Below are 24,717 nucleotides of genomic sequence, written 5' to 3' on the forward strand. Positions count from 1 at the left end.
ATTCAAGATTATTTTTTTTTCGCTGGAAATTCCAATTATGGCCAGATCGATCACTTTTTGTTTGAATTTTATGATTTTTTTTTATTCGCCCTTTACCGAAGATACCCCCTAATAGTAGTAAAACTATGCACTCAGCTCTGAATGTAGCCAACCGCCTCTATCCAAATAGGCCTGCAATGTGGGGCTTTTTGTGAAAGAAATACTTTGAACTGGAAACTGTTAATCCCAACTTCGGGTTTTATAGAAATAATTCTATGATCCCTCGTGATTATGGCACATCTTATTGTAAAAAAAGTGGGATTGTTTAAGACAATAGGAAATATTCCACATTTTTATTTTAAAATGATTTGATTAGTGTTGTTCGAAATTACCAACTTATTTGCGTTATTTGGACAGTCAGTTTAGGCCTGTATGGATGAATTCCTCCATCTGCCTAAATTTTGCCGGTATTCGGTGGGGGTGGGGCAAGGTGGGGGCGTAAGACTTTCCTGGCAAAAAAAAAAAATGAAAAGCGAGGTAGGGGATAACACCATGAAACACTATAAAATGTCAATGTTCGTGATATTGATGTATATCTGCAGTATGTGTTGTACGTATGCAGCATATCTTATGTACACCAATAGGCCTCTCTGTGGCGTTTTATTGCAACAAAAACTTTGGGGGCTGTTTGGTGAAAGTTCATTCGATTTCTTCTGTTGATCTGGAGTGCCAAAAAACTTTGGAGAAAGGGTGTCAATGATTTGGTACTGTCAATTACCCTCCAAAAGCTGCTCCCACTCCCTGATCATAGGGTTTCAAGAACGGAAGGTGACAAAATCAGTGTATGTGGTCAATCACACAGGTACCTCGGAAGCTAATAGCCGATTAAGATTGCAGATTAAAAGCGGCAAATAAGACATCAAAGGAAATGTGCCTCCATAAAAATACGACGCTTGTCGGTTACTTTATCACTTGTTTCAAGACATCACTGATATCAAATCTAGTCCCATATGGTTTTCAACCACCATGTCTGTTCAAACTCGAAAACTGAGAAATTCTGGGAAGCCTGTGCCACTGTTTCCCTGCATTAGGTTCATTCAAGATGACGTTACATCTCGGCAGCATACAGTGCAAAAGTGTCATTTACCAAATGCTAAAATGTAAAAGTGGACAAAATCGATTTTCAACAAGTTAATCACGCTCCAAGGGTTGGGTCCGAGTTGACTCGGGGTGGGTCCGAGTTGACTCGGGGTGGGTCCAAGTTGGTCGTTGATCCGAGTTAGTTTTGGGTCCGAGTTGGTTGTGGGTCCGGGTTAGTATTGGGGCCGAGTTGGCATGGGTCCGAGTTGGTCGTGGATCCAAGTTGGCATGGATCCGAATTGGTTGGGTCCGAGTTGGTTTGGGTCCGAGTTGACTCGAAACCCCCCAGACCGCCCCGTGGCTACACCACTGTTGCACGGTCTTGCTTCATGACTGCATTTTACATAGAGTATCAGTAAAGGTATTTATTATAGGATTTAATATTGGCTTCGTACATAAATTTGTTGATTTTTGTACTCCAGAAACCCATAGCTTTAACAACTACCATGTTTGAAAAATCTGTGCTTCTCACGTAACGAAAGAATGGTCTAAACAGGTCTGTGTATGAATGCAAAAAACTGCCATCCAAAATTTTTTAAATTGCTCTCCGCAGTAAGATACACGCTACAGGTGCAGGTCTCCATGACCCAGGAATTTCTATGAGAGCCGTGAGGCGTGGAGAAGGGTCAAGAACTGGCTTATAAAAGGGGACTGACACATGTTGGCGATGACAAAAAGTGAACAAACTGGATCTCTCGTCAGTCAACTGTCAGTGTAATTTGGTGTGTCTGTAAATCCTCGCATCCATGGATTCAAGTACATCGGAGGATTGCTTTAGAAAAATTAGTAATTCGAGAGGACAGACACAAAACTGGCGAAGGTAGGTGTGCAAGAATGTAATGTCCGTTTGAGCTTAAGAAGGGAGTGGTTACCTGCTTGCAATTAGAACGCTGTACGAGGGGGTTTATATAATGAAATGTTTTACTGAACTCTTTGGGAATCAACCTTTGTGAAATGTTTTACTGAACTCTTTGGGAATCAACCTTTGTGAAATGTTTTACTGAACTCTTTGGGAATCAACCTTTGTGAAATGTTTTACTGAACTCTTTGGGAATCAACCTTTATGTTTCAATGAATTGGGTTTAAATTTTTAGACTTTTTCAAAGTATCTAGTGAATTTTTTTTCCTGTTGGTGTTTATTTAAAAAATGTTAAGACATTCCTGGGAGAAAACCTCGAAGATTAATTGAGTTCTGCATTTAAACAGCTGGAATTTTTACAATTTTGCTTCTTTAATTTCCTATTCCTTCGGCAATAGGCCGTTGAACAACGCTTTCATAGACATGCTTTCCAGGTGCGAATTTCAGGCTCACAATTTGATCAGAAACCATTTAAATTTATCAGTGAGTTTTCTAATTGACGCCACAGCAACAGTGCCCCTTAATTTGAACAAAAGCATTTACAGCTTTAAATGTCTTAAAAAGTGTGCTTTTCAGTTCATGTTATCCCAGTGAATGTTAATTGTTTTCCTACATTGAAGAAACGTATGTAGCTGCGTAAAATGTGTCTGTAATAATTTCATCCCGTTGACCTACAAGGTAAATCAGGATTGGTGTCGAAGGCCATCAGTACGAGGCCGTTATAAGACCTTGAGAAATTCTTTCTACGTTTCCCATATCATCAATTCATTGAGTGGGACCTAGATTCTAATTTGACGAGCAAAGCTGAGCAAAGATGATTTGGAAGAGATTGTACGGGATGGCACCTTTCATGTGTCTGCTAAATTGAGAGTTCTGAATAAAATTAAGCCAACCGTCTATAAGTTTGAAAACTCAAGAGGGATAACACTCAAATCTCATTTCAAAAATTTCAAGGTGATACCTGCTTGTCTCTTGTCCTAATATGCATGCATTTTGTTGTCCCACTTTGTATTTTTAATGAGTTGATAATTTTCAATTTTCTTCTTTTTCGGACATAACTTTTTCATTTTCAGTACATGTACAGCTATTTCACAAATAGATGTAGTGTTTATTTGTAAGTACTTCAGCATGATTTATTTGATGCAAGGTTTCATATTTACCATAAGTTTCAATTGTTTAAGAAAAAAACGTAAACAGAAATAATTTAGTTCAAGCTTTAACACACCCACAGAGTTTTCACAAAGGGACAAATTCGGCCAATATCATTGTCTTTACGAAATCCTTTTCCCGTCAGAATCGGCTAAGTGGCACGCAACCAACATCCTGATGAGGTTTTTTTGTCAAACTCAGTTGCCCTCATCGAGATCAAGAAAATCAAATTAGGGAAAATTTTACCTAAATCAGAGTTTTCACATAGATACAAAATTTAGCGCGAAATGGGTAAAACACAGCTACTGAGCTTTCAAACGAAGGGTATTTTTGGCGTATAAAAAACAACGTGCGCTGGATTTTAAGATAACTACTTCAAATGGAGTCTTCACGAAAAGATAAATTTTGTTTACGGATATCGGCGAATCGACCCACTAAAACAACACGCAAGGGGAAAATGGGATTTAAGTTTTCGCAAACAAGCAAATTTTTATGGTCATATCAATTTTCTATTTTTCTGTAATTGATATATTTTCAAGTTGGAGATCTCAGTTTCCTATTTGTAGGAGAAAGTAGACAACATTTGCTCTAAAAAGGCAAAAAGTTCATTTCAAAAGGTTACCAACCTTAAAGTCTATTTCCTCCAAACGACTGTTCAATGCCCCGTGGCCAAAATTAGTGCCTTCCTAAAAAGAACTGAAGGGCATCTTTTGTCCCTCCATATTGTATATCTCTACTGTCAAACAGAAATAATTGCCCATGGATAGACTAAATTTTAAGGTGTGACAAAAGGAAAATGAGGTTTCAGAAGGGAAGTGTTTCTATACTCATATTTTTAGTATCTGGAACACTACCGAGCTCCATGTAAATTTAAAAAAAAAGACAGTAGAGTAGTCTGTCTTTCCACTGTGGACACCGTAGAGAGAAGTCTCAAGGCCAAGTACTCTTAGTTAACATGAACCCAATTGGAGGTTTGGAAGTTTAGTAAAAGGAATGCGGCATGGAAAGTTTCAATGCAGACTTCATTAGGAATCCAGACGCTGGAAAAAAGTAAAGTTGGACGTAAATTAGTTTTATCAAACTTTAACATTTAATAGGAACCTAAAAAGCTCGCGTAACTTAAAAATCCTTGAAATCTGATTGGGAATAGTATACCGTGACTGCTGTTTCCTTGTCTTTAATGCCTTGGTGTGCCTCAACTTATAATTTAAGCGACCCCCGCCATGGAGCACCACTAGATTAGAACGATGTAGGCCTAACAAGATTTTAGCGGTTGTGCAGGATCTGTGTCACATGAAAAAAATATGTGTCACACTTCTGTCTCAATACAAATTATCAAACGTGAAAAAATCAGCCTGCAAAGAATTTCAGTTCACAAAATACAGACTCTTTGGCTGCATTGGGTATACCAACAAGTTGGACGTTTGCAATTCTTCTGTGATGAAGTCGAGCATAGCGATAGATATGGATGCGAGGTGCGGCCTTTTTGGCGTGTTTGCACGCTATAGGCCTTTGAAAACCTTGGCCTAGCTCCAGCTACGCTACAGCCTGCGGGCTTTTCCTTTCAATTGCATTCCAACAATAAACGTCTAGATAGGCTTGACGGTTCTTCCCAATCCCTAAAGTTTTGAGTTCGTGTTGTGTGGCCGCGATGTTTGATGTCATTGTTGCTAAAGCCTTGTTGTAACTGTAAATCACTACTGTTTGTAACCCAAATATATTATTTTCATTGGGTCGTAACACTCTGCGGTTTTTAAACCAGTTTTTGCGAGGAAAATCCGGTAACACAAACCATACTTTTGCAGTGAGATTTTCCCATAACAGCAACCTAGGGGTACCAATTAAAAACGCTCGTATGGGAGTTTGAGACCATGAGACCAAGTAGTTTTTGTTTCTTTTTAAATCTCACATTTTTACTCACCGAAATCCCGTTTCTCTGCGACAACTGCACCGTTCATGCCGTTGTTCTTATGAAATTGCTCGTGCGATTTCGGTTCGACCATTTTCGGACGTGGGGTACTGCAACTTGTTTTATTGCACGACCGTCTTCACCGTGTGACTTCTAAGATGACTTATACCATCAGGACGCGCGACATGCGCTGCGCTTGTGGCCTGCGCTGTGTAGTCCCACAGTTCCGAAAATGGTTCAACCGAAATGCAGAGCAAGATTAGACATTGGCTAGCTTTATGCATGTAAAATGTGATACATACAACGGCATTAACGGTGGGATTATCGTCGGGGGAAAACGAGAGATTGGTGAGTAAAAATGTCAGATTTAAAAAAAAAAAACTTGGTCTTATGATCTCAAAGTCCCGTGCAACCGTTTCCAACAGCTGTGAGTACCTCACGGTTGCTCTCACGGAAAAATGTGATTGAAAAGTGGAGTTTGCGTTACCGGCTCTTCACCACAAACACTGGATTAAATAAACTTCTCGTTTAATACCACCCCATGAAAAAAACAACGCGTCTGAGTCACACAGAAAAGTGACCTAAGATTCTTGAAGTAGGAAAAAACCTGCTCAACTAGGCCTTAGCTACAATGACCTCAGACATCGCAGCTGTACAACTGGCTGCTTGTTTCTTTATTAAACTGGAATTTAGAAGTCACTTAGAGTTTTCGAATTCGCTTTTTCCATACTTTGTGAGCCTTGCCACTGAGGAGCGCAGAGGTCGTACTGTTTGCATTGTTGTCTTCAATGGCCAAGCATATTATTTATATATGTTTTTCTCATCTTTTCCTTGAATTGGACGTTTGCCTTTGACGTCCAAAGTCCACCATAGGTATCAAACATAATTAAGTTATTATCAGTTCCTACACACTGAAATATTTCTATAAGGTGAAACAATAAATCCCCTGGATCATGAGAGGGCGCAATTTTCCTAGGCAGGCATTGCATGTTCGTTTGGCCAGAACTGCACTTCGCTGGTTCACGAACCACTTTGAAATGCACGCGTCACGGGCGCTTCCCTTCAAGCAAAAATGAACACTTCCAACCAATCTGTCTCTGTGCAACCAACAAGGGGGTGCTTTTGCTCAAGGTGAATTGCTAGTATAAAGATGCTCACAGACAAATATTAACGTGCTTGCCGCTCAGGTCAATCCAACTTAATTTACTAATGTGGAGTTCACCGATGAAAGGTTGTTGACATTGTAAAATAAACCAGGAATTGAAATTCACGCTCGATATTTATTACTCCAGGGATAAACATGGCCAAAAATTCGAATATTATTCAGAAAACCATTTCAAGCTCATTTTTTCAGAAACTGTGACATGTATCACCAAATCTACGATCGTGTTGAAGATAGATATTCTGGGAAGGTGATTTTCAGACCATGTTTATCTGTTTTCCCTTCTTGCAAGCTCTACAGACCGCCCTCAGTTGGCCGGCTGGTCTATACTTACACTATGGATTCACAACGGTCGTTTTAGTTCAATCTAATTCCACTTACATTAAGGGTGTCTTCCGAGGAATATGGTTGATTATGACACAATAATTGTTTTCATATGTTGTATTTTGTTTGAACCCCTTCTGATACGTTGTTAAGAGGAGGTTTCCAACGATGAAAACAGAAAGACCGCACACTGTAGAAAATTAGGTTGTGCCACAATGGGTTTCTGTAAAATCAAAATGAAACGTGTCAATGTCATGCTCAACAAAGCGTAACTAGCCTCCTGCAACCTTGCAAGCTGCCTTCCTCCACCTCGTCTACCTTGCTTCCACAAACATAACTAGTCAGAAAAAAACATCTTTGTCAATCCACAAATAAAAATCTGTTCATGTGCATAATAAGCCTCTTTGGTAATACGAATAGACATAAGAAGCTATGTAAAAGTACAGGAAAATTTCTAACAGTGTACTAAACAATTAGAAGGCTTTGCAGCCATTGTTAACAAAATTAGGCATAAGCCCTTAGAAGTCCCAACAGTCAATACTAACGACATTTCAAGTAAGCGTCGTTGAAACAATCGAAAGTGGCAATGAAGATTTTTGTGACTAAAACTTGTCTTTCTGTACACTTCCAAATGTATATCAGGTATAACGTGTTCGTCGGCGGCCAACTATTAGTCTTCTAGGTAAAGTCGTATTATCGTCAAATATCTGCAGAAGAGTGGCTTGTAATAATGCTCATTTTTCCTGTTTTGCTTTGTGTGTGTTAATGGGAGATTAGTGTTTGAAGAAAGAACAGTGTCGTTGACGAAAACTAATACAGATAAAAGGTAGCGTTTAAAAAGACTACATTGTATAAGAATTATTATTTGTACATCAGTGAATAATGTAATACATTACACGTGCGTCCACTTGTGCACAATTGGCCAAATTGACAAATTCCGGATCCGCCCCTGCGCCGCGCCGAATCACGTACAACAGACATTTTACTTATTTCTTGTAGCCACTGCTGGTTTAATCTTTCATCTTTATTATCATAGAAATGTTTTGGACGCTGACGCAAAGTGGCTGGTGTGGGCAGAGTCACGCTTTGCGTCTATCGCGGGCAAAGACACGGACATCGACCGGGAGAGCTTCAAGAATGCTTTGGGCATACGAAATGTTAGTGGGTTAATTTGTTTGTTCTGATGTAAGGCTAAAATCTAAAACCACCTGGAATACTGGGATTGGACGTAGCTTGTAAAGCATCCTTGTGGTGACTTTGGACAAAGATCAAAAGAAAACCTGAAACATACGTAAAACAATGTCTTGTTTACCTGTTAATTACTTTTGCAATCTCAAATCTAATTCCGTGGGGCTTACAATTCAAGTTCGGAAGGTCACTGCTCATTAGGTGCTTCAAATTTCGATGACCCCCCTTTTAAAATGTCTTTATATTCTGGTTTGTCTTACAACGTCAGGTGTTTTTCGCCGACCGGTTCTTTGATATGTTAGACAATGATCAAAGTGGGACGATCTCCCAACAAGAAATGATGGACGGTCTCTTCCTTCTCACCAAGGGAACCAAAGAGGAAAAACTCCGGTTCTTTTTTGACGTCTACGACTTAGACGGTAAGGCCAAGCTGTTTCCGGGATCCAGTTTCAAATATTTACACTAATATGTTTCCAACAAGACACATCTTTTATTACCTCTGATGGCAAATGACCTTTTAAATTTCTTTCCAGAGGTCAGGACTTACTTCAATCTTAGATCACTAAAAAAAGAAAACAGAAATCTCTGAAAAAGAATACAGACTAAACCGACAGTCTTATACTAATTCCAGGACACAAATCTGAACTTACAGCTTTGAAAAAAACCCAAATATCTTGAAATGAAAAATGTACTTTAGACGAATATTTTCCTTTGGATTGATTAACATTTAATTTTCACACTTCTCGTCTTTAAAGCTTTTGCTCTTTTGATGGAATATCTGTGGGCAAAATTTAAAATCTGGGGAAAATCGTAGTGGCTTCCAAATACACAGCATTCAAGTTCTGCAAAATACAATAGGGGGGCCTAAGTATCAGGAATCGTTTTTTGCCATCAAATCAAAAGCTCAGTGTGTTATCTTCAAGCTTCAATCCCAAAACCAACAATTCATAAAAGTTACTTTTGGAAAAACTACCAATTACTTTTTGAATGAGTTTTATTTTGGACAGGCGGTAGATTTTATTAATTATTTTTTTCTGGTTTATTAAAAACACAATGCACTTTCAGCCCAAAGGCTAAATTGCTACATTGTTTACAATTTCAAAAGAACACCCGACTGGACACAATTAAACACAATTATAAGGAAATGAATAACAGCTAAGAACAAGTACACTCCATAAAATACTAATAAACAAAAGCATGATTTAAAACATGTGAAAGAAAGGGCTATATGTGATTCAAAATACTTACAAAGTAGGGTATTGGACTACGTTTGTGTTGCATCTGATTACGGAAGGTTTGTTCGAATTTCTTAATTGATATTGCGCGCTAGAACTTCTGGGTTGAGGCAACCACTGTCTGAACATTTTAGTTTTAATAGTAAAGTCAACGCAAAGGCCTCTTCTACGGTCGTGGACGGAGACGAAATTACACTTCAAGAAGGGCCCAATATAATTTTAAGGCACGCTATTGAATACTCTCTAATTTGTTGATTTGTGCGCTAGTTAAACCAGCATTCCAAATTGCTAGCTTTGCAATAAATCTGGTCAACATGTTTGCCCCATCTAAGATCTGAACTGATTAAAACATCAAGAATTTTTACACAATCAACTATGTGGAGATCAGTAGAGGAAATCTGTAAAGGAGGAAATTGTGGAATAATTTTCGTAAAGCATACACTCATGCAAGCACATTTATCTGGGTTAACTTTCATATTATTTTGTACCACCCATTGACTAAGTTCGCCCAATATGGGGCCATTCCCTCTACTGCTCTCCACAATAGTCATGTCATCGACATACTTTAGACTAAGTAATCAACCATTAGTGTCAGTTGAATTATCAAGACGAACAGCGCCATGACGTTTAGCAAGAAATCCCATCCAGAGACTAACTGTTGTACACAATCCAATGTATCAAGAAAGGCTCACCCTTTCCTTTCCCTCATTGACCAAGTCCCCCGTAGCTCACCCACGAACAGCCTTTCACCCTCCCGCTCCCAAACTTCTCGGACCTTATCTTTCACTCCTTTATCCTTGTGTTTTCTCTGCTCAATTTCGGCATGTCGAAATTCCCCTCCACATGGCTGCGTGGTTGGGCGTAGTAACGTTTCCAGAAATGCTAATGTTCAGAAACCTCAGACTTTGTAACTATCAACCATTCGCCACAGATGACCGGGTAAACACTTTCACGCACCCGGCTCTACACTTTGTACACGTGACTTCTTATTCTGTATTTTACCTTTTTACGCACGACACTTTGATTCCTGCGCGCAACTCTAGTAGGAAGTCATGTGACCCTTTGAGATGGAAGATTTTCATTGGTTGAACTGTTCAGCGACGCTCATATTTTATTAATCCCTAAGCCTCTAGAATCCTAAAAATGGAGCAGATTTTCTCTAGCTCGTCGGTCAGGTGTGGCGGACCAAACCCTAGTTGCGAGAGCGGAACCTAACGTATTGCGGCAGTTGGACCCTTTCCGAGAGAAGTGCGATAGTAACCATTCTTATGGCGAAGAAATCTAACCATATAAATGGCCAGATAGCTTAGCTTGGACCAGCGAGAACGGTAAGAATTAGCCCAGGGTGTTAGTGAGAGTCGTAGCGGCCCGTCGCCGCTACGTCCGAACCGATTGCCGGGCGAGACACCCCCGTTCTCCTCGCCACCCTTGTCCTGCTAACTAGCCCAGTCCTCACCGTCTCTACACTGAGCCAATGGTGCACAGTGCGGTGATCTTATCATTGCGCTCAACACATTGTGGACTGAGCGGCAGTGTGGTCGGTACATACCGGCGCTGGCCCTGTCCAGCCCTTGCTAGTCACCGTGGTGGTCCGGGACAGCTCCCACCACAGCCCGGCCCGATGAGTGTAGCCTAGTCGTGCAAGGCTACACACACGCACCGTAACCCACTCCGTCTGACTTCCAATGGTCCTGCCAAACTGTAGTTTAGTTACACTTGTGTACAACTTCGCCTTTTGTGTGTTGTATTATGTTAAGCTACACCTTCTTCAAACCCACATTGAACTTTAATGAAGAGAAGTGAGAGCAATAAACCAACCATACAGTTTGACTGTCACTCAAACCCCTTGTTTCACGTCCATCTTTTAATAAATTGTTGACCCAAATATCACATCCCGTAGACACTAAAAAAGTCCATGCTACCATCGACTTGATATTTAGGGAACGCAACAGTATATAATTCTACAGAATAAAACAATAGTGACTCTCATCTCTTTATGATAACTGCTCCCTACCCTAAGAGAGACCTTACAATCCACTGAACAACAAAATGCTCGGCTACTTTGGCAGAGTGATCAGTTAAGGAAAATGGTCAGAGCTTATTCCAAATAGGATGGGAACTCTTTTGGTAAAAGAATGACAATAGCTTCTTTCTACTCCTTTGAAACTACTGCTTCATGGTACGATGAGTTAAAAATATGTGTGAGTGGTTTGCTTAATTCGTAAGCAAATTCACGGATGATCGCTACTGGAATGTCATCCGGACCACCTGCCTTCCTACAACTGATTTTTTTTTGGAGTTGAGAGTACACCTCCCATTTCTGAACATTTGGAAAAATCTAAAGTGTGTTCCTAAAAAAAGGTACCCGAAGTTCAAAGTTCAGCTATGTCGAGAATACATGGTTCATTCTTGTGAAATGTTTACTATAATACAAAGTAACTCATCAGCTTTAATTTGACACATTGCTTGCATCAACATTGTCACATATCACAGAGTTAGGGTCCTCAGAAGGTGAAGGGTACAAAACCTACGTTTTCCAAGTTAGAAGAGCAGTGACAGACATGCAGAGTCGTTTACAGCTTTGTGTCGACAGGGGAGGGTGGACACGTCGAAGGTGTTGGTGCATAAAAAGTAAGGGCTGAGTGATGTGCTCACCAGAGATTGTGAATTACAGTCACTTGCAAAATGTTAACAGAGGGGATAGCATTTCATTAAACCTTGGTGTGAAAAACAAACCAACGTTGACACCAAAAACTTACAGAAAGGTTGGTTTCGTACCTTACTAACCAAAAACTTGGAAAAGTAGCAAGGTGTGAAGTTAAAGCTGATGAGTTACTTCACAAGAATAAACCATATATTCTTGACATAGCTGACCTTTGAACTTCGGTTACCTTTTTTTAGGAACAAACTGTATTGGACTAAGATCATTTCCAATCGAAGTAAAATGTTGATTGCAATATCCAGATCACAATCACAGTTCGTTCCTGGTGGTGGGATAATTGTAAGATTGGAAGTAGAGCCTGATGTCATCAATTTTATGGTACGATACCACCAAGCAGGATTTTTAATTTTTGAACACGATTGTGATAATAATTCTTTCTTAGCAGAAGCCACCGTACAAATATTCCGAACAGATTTCCATCTAATTTTACCGTCAGAAAATAAACTTAAGACTGTCGACTTTTGATTAAGGCTTTGAATTTTGGTGTCATCCAGGGTTTATCTTGAATATTTTTAAAAATACATACAGTAATGAAAAAATCATATCAAATGAATTCTCGTTAAAACTACTTTTTGGTGAAACGGCTATAAAAAGGGAATGATTGTTTGTCATCTGCCCCCCCCCCGATACGAAAGCATGTTCCCAGTAGCGTAACACGTTTTAACTACTCGATCACTGTAGCACATTTCTTGACAAACTAAAGTGCTTTATCTGCTTCATACAGTCTGTTTCCCACGATTGGTTTGTAAATATTTTGAGGGAAAATATCTCAGGATATTCCAGGATAGGTTTTACATTCATTAAGATGGGATTTGTCATTTTGTACGGAGGTGACAGCACATGACATATGGTGTCGAGTGGATTGTCTATTCATCTCTTTCCTCGACAGGCCACGACGTTTCTTTTGGCCATGTTTTCCCACACGACAGCGGCAGTATTTTCCGCATCCTGTAGGCAGATTTAGGTACTTTTTTGGCAGACCCTGAGCTTTCTTGTGTCGGACCTTGTGCATCCTCCATGAGGTGGAAGTGCCCGAGCCAGCGAATTCATTGCTGCTTGAATAAGGAGAGCATGCTTGGAATCTGGGCTCTGGATGGAACGTATAGCAGTTTGTTTTCCTTTCTTAGTTGGAGATTCGAAGTGTGCATCTAAGACACCTCATGTGGAAGCTGCTGAGCTTTATTTCCCTTCTCGACTTCAGTATTCAGGACTCGCTGCAACAGAAGTGGTGCTGACTTCGTAGACTGTGTATACCTAGATCTTGTTCATCTAGACACGCTGTGTTAGCCTTGCTTTGGAGGTGGCAGCTTTCCTGATGTGCTCGCTGCAACATAATCAGTGCTGACTTCGTAAGCTTTGTGTATCTATAGTTTTCTGTCAGCTTCTTGTTTGTCTAGACACACTTTATCAGCCTTGTGTTGAAATGGCAGCTTTTTTGTGAGCTTGTCAGTCTCGACATTAAGGGCAATGTTGGAGTTTATTGTGGTGGCGAACTGAACGACCATCACCACTACATCGTCGCTCATTTTGTTGGAAGGGGATTGTCAAGTCATTGTGTCATTGTAGTTTTATTTAAGCTGATAATGAGTCTGAAATCAATATATTAGCAGAAGCAGTTCACCAGATGCTGGAGATGAACTTCAGTGTGTGCGAACATGGCTACATCTTGCCCAATTTAATGATATGTCGTAACAAAAATTAGGGAAATGTAATGTTCCATGATCACTGCCCTATGCTCCCGATTTTCTGAAAAGGAAACTTTCCATCACCTCTAGTACAAAAATTGACGTTCACGAGTCAAGAGTACAATGCTGCTGGGAGGCACAAATGGCCAAAAATAAAAACGTGAATTCTTCTTGTGTCCCCTAGAAAGCGGAAACATCGAGAAAGACGAGTTGCGAGCTCTGCTGAAGACGGGAGTGGAGGAGAGTTCGTTGGACCTCAGTGATCAGAAAGTAGATCATCTAACGGAAACGCTGTTTAACACCGCAGACCAAAACAGTGATGGCTCCATATCATTTGATGAGTTCATGACAGCACTTAAGCGGTACCCAGATCTGCTGGAAAATTTTTCAATCGGGTAGGATCATAGCACTTTCCACAGACTTATAAGCTGTATACACCGAACATCCCTAATTATTGTATTGTCATCTCACACTGCATATTTATCTTATTGTTCATACTATGATATAGTGCAGCAGCTTGGCTTAAAGACACTAGACCCAAGAGACGAGGTTGCAGAGGTATACCCTGGTTACGGGTGAACTACTTGCGGAATAATATCCAACGAATCGCACTACTTCTGATCATAATCCTCGTGACTGGTGTGGTCTTTGCAGAGGCTGCCTACCGCCATTCATTTAACCCTGATGCTAACTGGTCTTTCCTAATTGGTAGGCTCTGTTATAATGTGACCTTTTGATTGGCCTTCTTTTGGTTTCTAGCTCACAGTTTTTGTCAACAGTTTTGCAGTTTTAATAACACTGATTTATTATATCGACACACCAAGGTAGGTCCATGATTTCAGATTTGAAAACTTTCCTTGGGTTATGGAGTCAAAAGCAAATTAATAGTATGACGTGGCTGCCTTAAATTAAAACGCCAGCTTTATACAGGCTGAGGTTAATTATTCTGTTTTTGAATGTGACTGATCATTTCCGTAAATGGTAAATTTAATCTGTGTCAGTAGGATGATCCATTTCTTATGACATTAAGACATCCACAATACATTTTTGTCACATGACTTAGCATATGGCTTTGCACTACATGCAATATCACAGGTTTTCTCGGCGTGAGGCATTTCTAAAGAAAAAAAACAAAAGTATACACTACCAAACTCATTAAATCAATGGTTCTTGGGGCTTATTCTTGCCTCTGCCCTAGTTTGTTTTCATTTTTAATGGGTATCACGCATTTTGGAGATTCCAGCAAACAGTCATACTTCTGACAAAGCCATTTCCGAATTCAACATCAAAACAGCTATTTGGCGCAAAGCCATTTCTAGCTTGGTCCTTTAATCCACATCGTGCTCGCTCAGTAATCGGTATCAGAGATTTGGATTCCCTCATGTCATACCACAGAAGACTTCATAACGAAACACCTGATGGTCTCGTTTTGAAAAAAATGGCAAGCCACCTTAAAGAAACAAGGATATTTATCTGGGATTCCTTTTTTAAAAAACACCCTGTATAGAGCCCTTTGAAATATGTAATCCCAAGGTTTTATGAACAATTGTGAATATTTCTTGTGAAATCCCTGTAGCAATTATCATCTTTAAAGGAATGATTTCAGCAATAAGGACATTCTGGATTTGTATCGTTTATTATGTTTTTTTTTTCAAAATGTTGGTTCCTAATTAAGCTCGTGGTTGTGGTCAGGCTTTGAACTTCAACTGCGCCATCATCGTCCTCATGATGCTTCGTAAAACTTTGAGCTTCCTGAGGTCGTCGACCTTGCTGATGCAAATCCTACCCTTTGACGACAACATTATGTTTCACAAATTTATCGGATACCTGGCTGCAATCCTAGCACTCGCACACACCCTGGGTCATGTCGGCAATGCATGTGAGTACTGACGACTATTACACTTTGGAACTGAGACAATGAACCAGGCATGCTGGTACACTTCTACCCATAACGTTCAGCTATACTGAATGTTTCTTAGACACACTTTTTCTTCAACTTTGTACTTTCATCGGTATGTGAAAACTCTTTCACATTCCTAATTGGTTAAATGCGATAAAAGTTTACTTTTTCAAAGGATTAAAATCATCCAAGCCTTCCTGGACAACTGAGGGCCCTGTTGCTTTGAAGTCATCTAGGGAAGATTAAAGTTCAGTGCATAGGCCTTTCTGTTCAAATTGTGAGTCCAGAATTTACCAACTAAAAACATTTTCAGAGAAAGAGATTGATGCTTGATTGTTGCTATGCATATAGACAACAATGAATCAGCTAAGAAGAGAAAACTGAATAGAACAAAACCTACCAAAATGCAGGACTTTTTGTACAAACCTATGTAACATTGAAGCATTCTTCCAGAGATGACGACACAGTTTGCTCATGAATATGGAAAAACTCATAAGCAGAAAAATAAATAAGGCATTTAAATACCCTCTGAAATAGTGAAGCAAAAGTGAAAAATAAGGTTAACTGATACAAAAATGTGTATAAAGGTTGTTATTAAAACAAATCTAGTGCAGCTACAGTTGAACATGCTGTAGATATTCAACACTTTGTAGTATGTTCCCTGCCACGACAAATCCAGCGTAATGCAATGTTACTAGGATTCATTTGAGAATATACGTCTACCTCAGCTACCAACAAGCATCTTTTGCGGTATATGAGCAGGTTTAGCGAGATAATTTTCATGCATTGACGTTCAAAGCGACGAGAGAGATGGGGCTTTCACCATCGGTAGGACGATCATTGCAAGCATGTTAATGAGAAACTTGGAAACAACTTTTAAAGTTGAACGAGCAACTCACGTCTGATCCTAAAGTGCAAATATTGCTTGTTTTCTGTACTTCTGTCAGAGTTTATTCAGGAAAGGGGAAAAGACTAATTAATATAGTAAAAAGGTTTCCAATGTTATCAATTTAAGCCCAAAAAGCTTTTGTGGTAATCACTGTATTCTTAACATTTTATGATCCGGTAATATGTAGTGTTGGTATAATTTCTGAAAGATTGCTTCAAGGAATAGTCAGCTTTGATGGGGGGGTTCATGAAAACAGAAGATTCTTCAAAACTTTCAAACAAAAGGCTTTAAAACCAATGTTGTATTTTTGGTACGACAGTGATCTTAGAGACATACAAGAATTTCACGGCAGTCGAACTGTTATTCACCGACCCTACCCTCCTTCCAGTCGGGCTCCGAGTTGGCAAGCTTGTCGGAAGTGCTTTCATCACGGGTTGGCTCCTAGACTTAGTCTTTTTGGTTCTCATCTTGGGGTCACTGAGCTGTGTCAGGCGGTCGGGTCATTTTGAGGTAAGTCTAGTTCCTATGCACGTAACACGACTGATTTTGCCACAGTCCATGGGTTGGATTGTCATCCATGACAAGCACCAAGTAATATATCCTTCAATTGCACGTTGTAATTTTTGTGCTTGACAACAACATGATATTATTGGTTCAAAATCTGAAGGGGTTTGTTACCTTTGGCACCATCTCATACAACGAGGCCGATCAGACGTTGACATGACTCCACAGTGTTTATATTTTAGCCATATTTTGGTGTGCATATTACAACAGATTTTCAACTGGACTCACAAGATCTGCTACTTTCTCTTCTGGTTCCTGCTAATCTTACACGGTCCAGTGTTCTGGGCGTGGTTTGTTGGTCCACTCATCCTCTTTCTTCTTGAGAAGTTCAGTAACCTTCAAATCATCCGGCGCATTCGCCATGGTAAGACGTACGTCAAGGAGGCAAACCTGCTGCCCTCTGGAGTGAGTATCTATGTGTTTGTTTGTCCAGACTGGAAACTCGCTGCTATTTATTTTGGATCTTGGTAGCCTACTTAGGTGTCAGGGTGCCACTTTGCGATTTGCTATGTTGTGTGTGTCGTCCATATGCTACTGTCGTTTCCGAAATGATACAAAAGGCGGAAACTATCTAAAGTATCCTTCATTATCGCTGCTCGATGAGTTCATAGCATCTGAACAATAATCCGACTAAACCATCTCAGCTCCGTTTGAAGTATATTTCTGTCACAAGTTTACCTCAAGTATTGTCTGAGGGCCTATGCCGGTTCGATAAAAAGTCGGAAATTTGCTCACAAGGAAAACAAAATCACGCAGATAGCAGGAGTTCAGTTGGTCTTCATTCTGGGCACAAGTATTGTTATTTGCACACCTTATGTGATTCATATACAAGGATATCAAGGAAAACGGTTACAGAATTCATGTCAACTTTCAATGCGTAATACTCCAGTGAAAAGAGATAAGAAGAACGGGCAAATTTGAACCAACACACACAAAAGAAACGGCTCCGAAAAAAAAGAGTCTCAACTGAGAGGAAAAAAGTGAACAAAGGGATCTGCAACAATTGCTGGCAAACTTGGGAAAGAGTCTGAAAGATTTCGGGTGGAAAAACTATACGGCGAAACTCACTGGAGTACGTACACAAGGAAAAAAAAATATCAAATACAGTCATGTGTGGTTTACAAAGTATAATAAATGATACAATGTCAAACAAAGGGAAGGGCTTAGCTGGTTCTTCTTTCCAGGACTTGATCTTGTTGGGTGGCCAATGTCCGCAGTGCCGGGGCGAGTCTCCGCGAGTCCGGGTAGGTGACGTGGCGTTCCCAAGGGCGTTCCCAAACAGGAAAAGGGGGTGAAAAGCGGGCTGGGTGGAGAGGCGAACCGGGTCGGCTCTCCGAAGCGTGACCTGGGGACTTCGTACTCTGTATCGACAGAGCACGCGGCAAAATGATGCGAGAACGTTAGGAACGTGACAGAAAGTCGCTTTTGTGGAGTCGGCTCTCCTTCCTAACTGGACGGCAAAAAAAGTGCAGGGGGCACTTTCGGATAGAACTCGCACCTAGGTCTTAGTACGCTCTGAAGACACAGCCACAAGAGGGGGGTTAAATAGTCCTACCGAATCACGCGTTCGCACAGGTGCTAGTAGCTCTTGCGATTGGCCCAAAAATTAAGACAAATGAGGTAATTTGGAACTAGCCAATTAAAAAGTGCCATGGTGGACGACATTCCAAAGGGAGACGTAGACACCTCAGAGTTGACCAATCTGGTCCCCTCCTTGGGCCACGTTGACCAGCGTGATCGCGGTTTCCGAGAGAGAACCCGACACCCGGACATCCTACGGCTTGTACCTGGGCAAGACTTTGCCGCCGGAAGGAAGTGTGCTTCAAGCTGTCGTGGGAAAGTCCAAACCTAACATCCTCTGTCAAACCTAAAAAACAATTTTTGTCGGACCTAAAAAGACAGTAATTTTTCCCAAATTATACAGGATCCGACATTTCCAATACTGCCATATCAGTTACAGGTGGCTTTACTCAATATCTACCCTAAAAGATACGCTTCCTTTTTGGGTGGGGAGCGGCACAGGGGGTAAAGTGACATCATGTAACTAGCAGCTTGATGCTAACCCCAGTCCCGTGGTTGGGAGCCACAGACCTTAACAACTCGCTCACATGTCCTTCCAAATGTCATAAGATGCCAGATAATTGAACTTTGTAGTAAAAGCACACCCAATTAAGATAGATGTAAACTTAAAAGACATGCACTAATTTCGTATATTTGGATTTGGAACGACCTGCGTATTTTCTTGTCAGGTAACACATTTGGTCATGACCAAGCCGCGTCACTTCAAGTACAAAGCAGGGGACTACGTTTTTATCAAGATTCCTGAAATAGCAATGAACGAATGGCACCCGTTTACCATTAGCAGTGCTCCAGAACAGGCAGGTCAGTAGCGATATCCACCGTGTATAGTGGCGTAAGAAATGGAATTGAGTTGAATTATTTTTGCCGAGTTTAGAGGAATTGATGGGAAAGGAATCGAGTCGCCTGATACAGTTGAATCTAACATAAATATATTGCGTCGGAATGTATGCACAGGAAACAAATAAAAATAAATCAAGTTGGGTCAGGTTGAACCGAAATTGAGGAGGTCAAGTCGAACTGAATGGACGAAACTCTGATATGTGTTCAAAGATTTCATCTTTGCTGCTAAGTATCATGTTATATGGTATTTCTCCAGGGGAAAAGGTTTCTTTATTATCTGCGATGATATTATATTTTGATAGGCATTCTGTCTCTTCATATTCGGTCTGCTGGTAACTGGACCAAGCGTCTCTACCGTTTCTTCGATGACATGCAGTCCACCACAAAAAAGAAGTCCCAGCGAGTCAAATCTTTTCATCATGAAAAAAGCCTGTCTGATGCCGGTCAGCATGTCAACGCTGGCTTCGAGATGACTCCTAAAGAAGACCGCAAGTCTTCCAACGGTACACCACTGTCAGATGATCCCAAAGGGCCTACTGTGGATAGGGTTGATGACACAGCTGTCAGGATCGCTACCAACGACTCCCCCACGAGTCTCGACGAGGTAGAACCACCGTCTGTCATGAAAGTCAGTAGAGTGAGCTTCAACTCAGAGGTTGATCCTCAAACCTTTGTACAATCAAAGAAGACCTCGCTTCCCAGTAAGATACCAGAGGTTGATGAGGAGTTGGTGGAACTAAGCGTGATCAAAGTAGACCGAGGACACGAAAACCAGTCAGCAGATGTTGAAAAAGTAGATGAAGAAACAGGAAAAGAGGTCAGAGTTGATATTTAAAACGTTAGCTTTTATTGTTACCGAAGTAGTCCTTTTACGAAGCACTTTACTCTAATTATTACTCTTGCGACTTAAGACTAGCAACACTGATAGAACGTGTCAATTTCTTGTATCAAGAAGACTATTTTCATCCATTGATGTTTAGTGTGAGGATACCACAACCATTCCCGAAGTTGATGCAGCAGCATCAAAAAACAGGAGACATGGCGTCTGTAAGGGAAATAACTTGGTGGAACAGACCAGTGAGAGTATGATGACTCCAAATGGGCCCACTGCATACTTCAGTGGCCAAGTCTCCAAGGATAACCTCAGACCACAGGTCCTATTTGACATGAATATCAACAACAAGTTACAAGTAAGTTGGACACGAAAGTATGCAAATGGGGGTATTTTCAGTGTTTTTTCGAATAATATCCCATGCATTTCTTTAGCCCTGAAATGTTCTCAGTAGTGTGTGATTCCGTTTGCTAAGTAGTCCCTAGATTGCAAATCTTGTTTGAAAGAATATAATTACAGAAAAGATAGAGTTGTTGTCTGATCATCAACTTGGTTATTGTTAAGTCCACGCAATCTAGATACGCCTCACGACATACATCAATTCTGTCATTGCCGAGTTGGGGCAGTACCTTTCCAAGTAAGATTGCCTGAAGCAAGCTATTATTACCGAGAGAAAAAAGTCACCGATACAACGTTATAATTTGTGCATAAAATCTTCATCCTGTTTTTAATTTGATTATAGAATGACGAAAACTCGACCAGTTGTGAAGCGACAACGTCATCTGAAGAAGCATCAAATAAGAGGGAACAGGCTGTCTGCAAGCCAAATGCCTTGGTGAAACAGACCAGTCGTAACATGATGACTTCAAACACTGAATACTACAGTCGAAAACACTCAAAAGCACCTCCCAGGCCACAGATCCTCTTTGATATGAATACTAACAACAAGATACAAGTAAGTCAGAGACGAACGTGAGAAAGTTAGGGTATTTTCTTGTATTTCAAATGATTTTTCAGGCATTTCCTAGATGTTAGGCGCATGCAAATTGAATAAGGGTATTTGCTGTGTATTTGGAAAGATTTTTCAAACATTAGTCAGTGAGTGTATTCTAGGTCGATTGAGAGGCACTGGTTGGGGTTCTTTTTAGGTCCACATTCAAGGCCCCTACGGGACACCAAGCACCAGCGTCTTTGAGTCTGAGCACGCCGTGTTGATCGGGGCTGGTATCGGTGTCACTCCGTTTGCTTCCATCATGCAGTCTATCATGTGCAGACATCGGAGTATTGTCACGACTTGCCCTAACTGTCAACACACCTGGGTGGACGAAGAGCGAGAGAAACAGGCTCTTAGGATCAAGAAGGTAGGAGCCATCATTTACCTTATTTATGAGTCGGCCATCTGGACTCGAAAGCCATGTGATCTCTTTGAAAAAACTCTTACAGTAGTAGATCCGTCCACATTAGGCCGCAAAAATGTCTCCGGTTTCTGGTCAGCGTGCGTCGCCGTAGACCTTGGTTTTTTGGTATAAAACGATGTCCAAAAGCTGCCAAACTTGCTTAATTGACTGTTATCCTGCTACCGCGTAATTTTAACGTGTTTTTGATGGGGTACGGTTGAGTAATGTGTACAGTAAAGGAGACCCCCAGTTCCCCATACATTTAGTCGGGCACTCTTTTTCAGATGACGTCGTTTCTGTGGTACACATTTACATCTGTGAACCAGACAAAAGAGGTAGTCCTGTGTACATGTACAAGCTGAAAATGTTTTTAAACAGTAAAACGTGCGGGGGTCAGTTTGCTTTGGTGTGGGTAGCAGCCGCCGTTACGTGTGCATGCACTCGCGATCAACATCGTGCGATACATCATCAAGCAGTAGTGTATAATAGCGTAGTTCCTCCATGGCCTATTCATACCGCATCGTTGGCAAACTCCTTTTGGTGGACCTTTACATTTGATTAAAGCAATGGGTATTTGTTTGAATCATTTTTAATGCAAGGTTTTTGTTACAGGTTGATTTTATTTGGTTGAATCGAAACCACACGGCCTTTGAGTGGTTCGTAGACATGCTGTTGAATCTGGAGCAAGGGCAGAGTCAGTACTCGTTGGATCGTTTCTTGGATATCCATCTATTCATGACAGGGATTCAGCGCTTCGACATGAAGAATGTTGGCCTCCAGATGGCACTAGACTTAGTCCATAAGCAGGAAAACAGGGACATGTTGACTGGACTACGAACTCAGCTGCAGGCAGGAAGACCAGACTGGAATAAGGTGACAAAAGAACAAAGTTAGAACAACAAATGAAGTGTACAAATTACTCTCTTTTCAAAGTAAAATCAGAAACCAATATGATGTCGGAGTATCTTTTTTCAGCAAGCACTGGTGCCGAGAAACAAAATGGCCTTTTTGTTGTTGTTGTTGTTGTTGCTTTGTGATTTTTGATACGACTTCCTTAACCAGAATTTGGTTTGTACATGCATTTTACTGCTTTAGTACTTTCGTAACTGTATTTGAGCATCCCTTTTAGGAACGTGTTTTTGGCCGGGTGGGGTGAGTTGGGATTTATTTTGAATTGAGCAAGGGTTGGAAATCAAGTTTGGATGGCAAATGTGCGCAGTGTTCCACTGCTACGGTAACTTTCTAACATCCCAGCATGGCGTAAAATTACAAGAGTTAATTATATTATAAACTTGGAACTCATTGGGTAACATAACTGACTAATCCATGTGTCATTCTTTTACGGCACAAAATTTCGCGCCTTTGACTTTGAATCTCGAAATATTTTATGGATCGTAAATAATAATGTAGGCAAATATAAGAATTAATATCCATACTTTAACGTGGAATATTTAGAAAACGTGTTTTCGTTATCTGGTTTTATATTCCAGCTCTTCAAGGAAATTCAAGAGGAGGGTAAGGGAAGAGTGTCGGTGTTCTTCTGCGGTTCGCCGGCTTTGGGAAGGATCATCAATAAACACTGCCAGAAGTTCGGCTTCATATTTCATAAGGAGAACTTTTAAAGTGCATAGTATTTTCCGATATCAGGTTACTGGCAAGAATGTATGCTAATGGGTCAAAGGCCTTTGCCAATGGGGGACTTGGAGATATTTCATACTTTTATCCATTCTTTGCTACTCTAGCATGTTGTAAGCCAATAGTGAATTTGTACGTAAAATTGTGCCAGAAATTAGGGGATGGGGTGACGAATGGGGATGGGGGATGACTTGCTGGGCCAGGAAATTTGAAAAGCAAGGGGACATCAAATGACGGTATGTAGGGGGCTATGTCTAGCCTATGATCAAAATGGACATTCACTGCAAAATCTTACATATGCCATGTTTGTGGTGCTTTCATTGTTTTCCCTCTTTGAGGGATATTTGTAGCAATTGGAGTCGGAAAAAAGTCTTCACAACCCCCTATGGAAGACGAAAAGTCGAAATTGCAAGTTACCAGAACATGAAATCTACTTTTCTACCATTCTGATAGCAGAAAAGCAGATGGCCACTTTTCGCCTCCATAAATCCCCTTTATTTTCTACTCAACACTAAAACGTTACATCCTCCACCCCCGGGATTTACACCCATGTTTCAAGCCAAAAAATAACGCAAGTTGATAAAATACTTTTTAAGAGTGTATATCTCATGCTGTGGTGATCAATTTTAAATAGCTGTAATACCAACATGGATGTTTGCTATGCTGCATAGCATTTGAGATGTTCTTGTGATGGCTAATGGTTCATGGAGACCAAAACCGATATATCGGACTAAATACGAGAATGTCACGATTGAGTCAGTTTGACCGAAATGAACCTCACTAGTTCACCAACGACTATGAAATGCACGCGTTACAGTAGCATTGTTACCAACAAAATGAACACTCCCGACTAAAATGGCTCTTTCCAACCACTGAAGGGGTGCTTCTGCTGGAGGCAGATTCTCCAATGAATCAAGTTTCCGTACAAGCTATTATGACGGAAGCGTTCGAGTTTAACTTTGTCGTTGTGAGCGATTCTTTGACTGTTATGTCGTAGATCACGACAGATGGGGGGGCAGCATCCTCGTCTGGACTGGTAACACAGCAAATGGCCTTATATACTGACCTGCTGGGATGAAGTGTTAGAGCCAGTAGTGAGGCCATTTCTGAATGGACACCCAAATATAACCCTGTTTCAACATGACAATGCGCGACGTCATGCCGCTAGAGTGGTTACAAAGTATCTTGACGACAATCAAATTGAACTCGTACCATAGCCTTCCTCCAGTAAAGACCTCAGCCCCATTGAGTATCAGTGTCTTGTAGTACTTGTACTTGGTACTCAAACTCGTATGGGATATACTTGATCGCCGCATCCGGTCACGTACAGTGGTGCTTAGATCAGCTCAAGAACTTGCTGCTGTTTTTACTGATGACTGGCGCACTGGCGTAGCTAGAATTTTATTAGTAGGGCCACAAGGGGGGCACCAGCATCTTGAGGGAGGGGCACCAGCTTTTAGTGGTGTGGTTTTGGGGCAAGCCTTTGCTAGCCTTGTTCAATATCCATTCATCCGTTTTTTCCAGGGGGGGGCACCGGGAATGGGGGGCACGTGCCCCTTTCCCCCCGGATACGCCCGTGACTGGACTGGCGCCATGTACCTCAGGTTACCATCAGGTGGCTAATTCATTCCATGCACCGACGCTTCTGAGTGATTTCCACGATAATTGTACATTAATCATTAACAATATCGGCAATGTAGTATAGTTTACGAATGCATAAGTACGTT

General features: G+C 40.9%; 1 protein-coding gene across 1 annotated transcript; it reads left to right on the top strand.

The window, feature by feature from the left end:
- The first annotated feature begins 1,719 nt into the window (after positions 1-1,719).
- Positions 1,720-22,984, top strand: LOC110990460 (NADPH oxidase 5-like). Its single transcript, XM_087140365.1, has 15 exons — positions 1,720-1,939; positions 7,559-7,679; positions 7,979-8,129; positions 13,537-13,747; positions 13,861-14,060; positions 15,028-15,231; positions 16,461-16,651; positions 16,916-17,110; positions 18,955-19,087; positions 19,429-19,943; positions 20,107-20,316; positions 20,701-20,913; positions 21,107-21,319; positions 21,968-22,228; positions 22,846-22,984. Exons 1-15 carry the CDS (start codon positions 1,866-1,868, stop codon positions 22,975-22,977), a joined length of 3,024 nt encoding a protein of 1,007 aa, XP_086996491.1. The 5' UTR covers positions 1,720-1,865; the 3' UTR covers positions 22,978-22,984.
- Positions 22,985-24,717: the final 1,733 nt, after the last annotated feature.

This window comes from Acanthaster planci, linkage group LG08 (genome assembly GCF_054643075.1).
Source record: "Acanthaster planci isolate LZ-2023a linkage group LG08, COTS_SCS, whole genome shotgun sequence".
Taxonomy (NCBI): domain Eukaryota; kingdom Metazoa; phylum Echinodermata; class Asteroidea; order Valvatida; family Acanthasteridae; genus Acanthaster; species Acanthaster planci.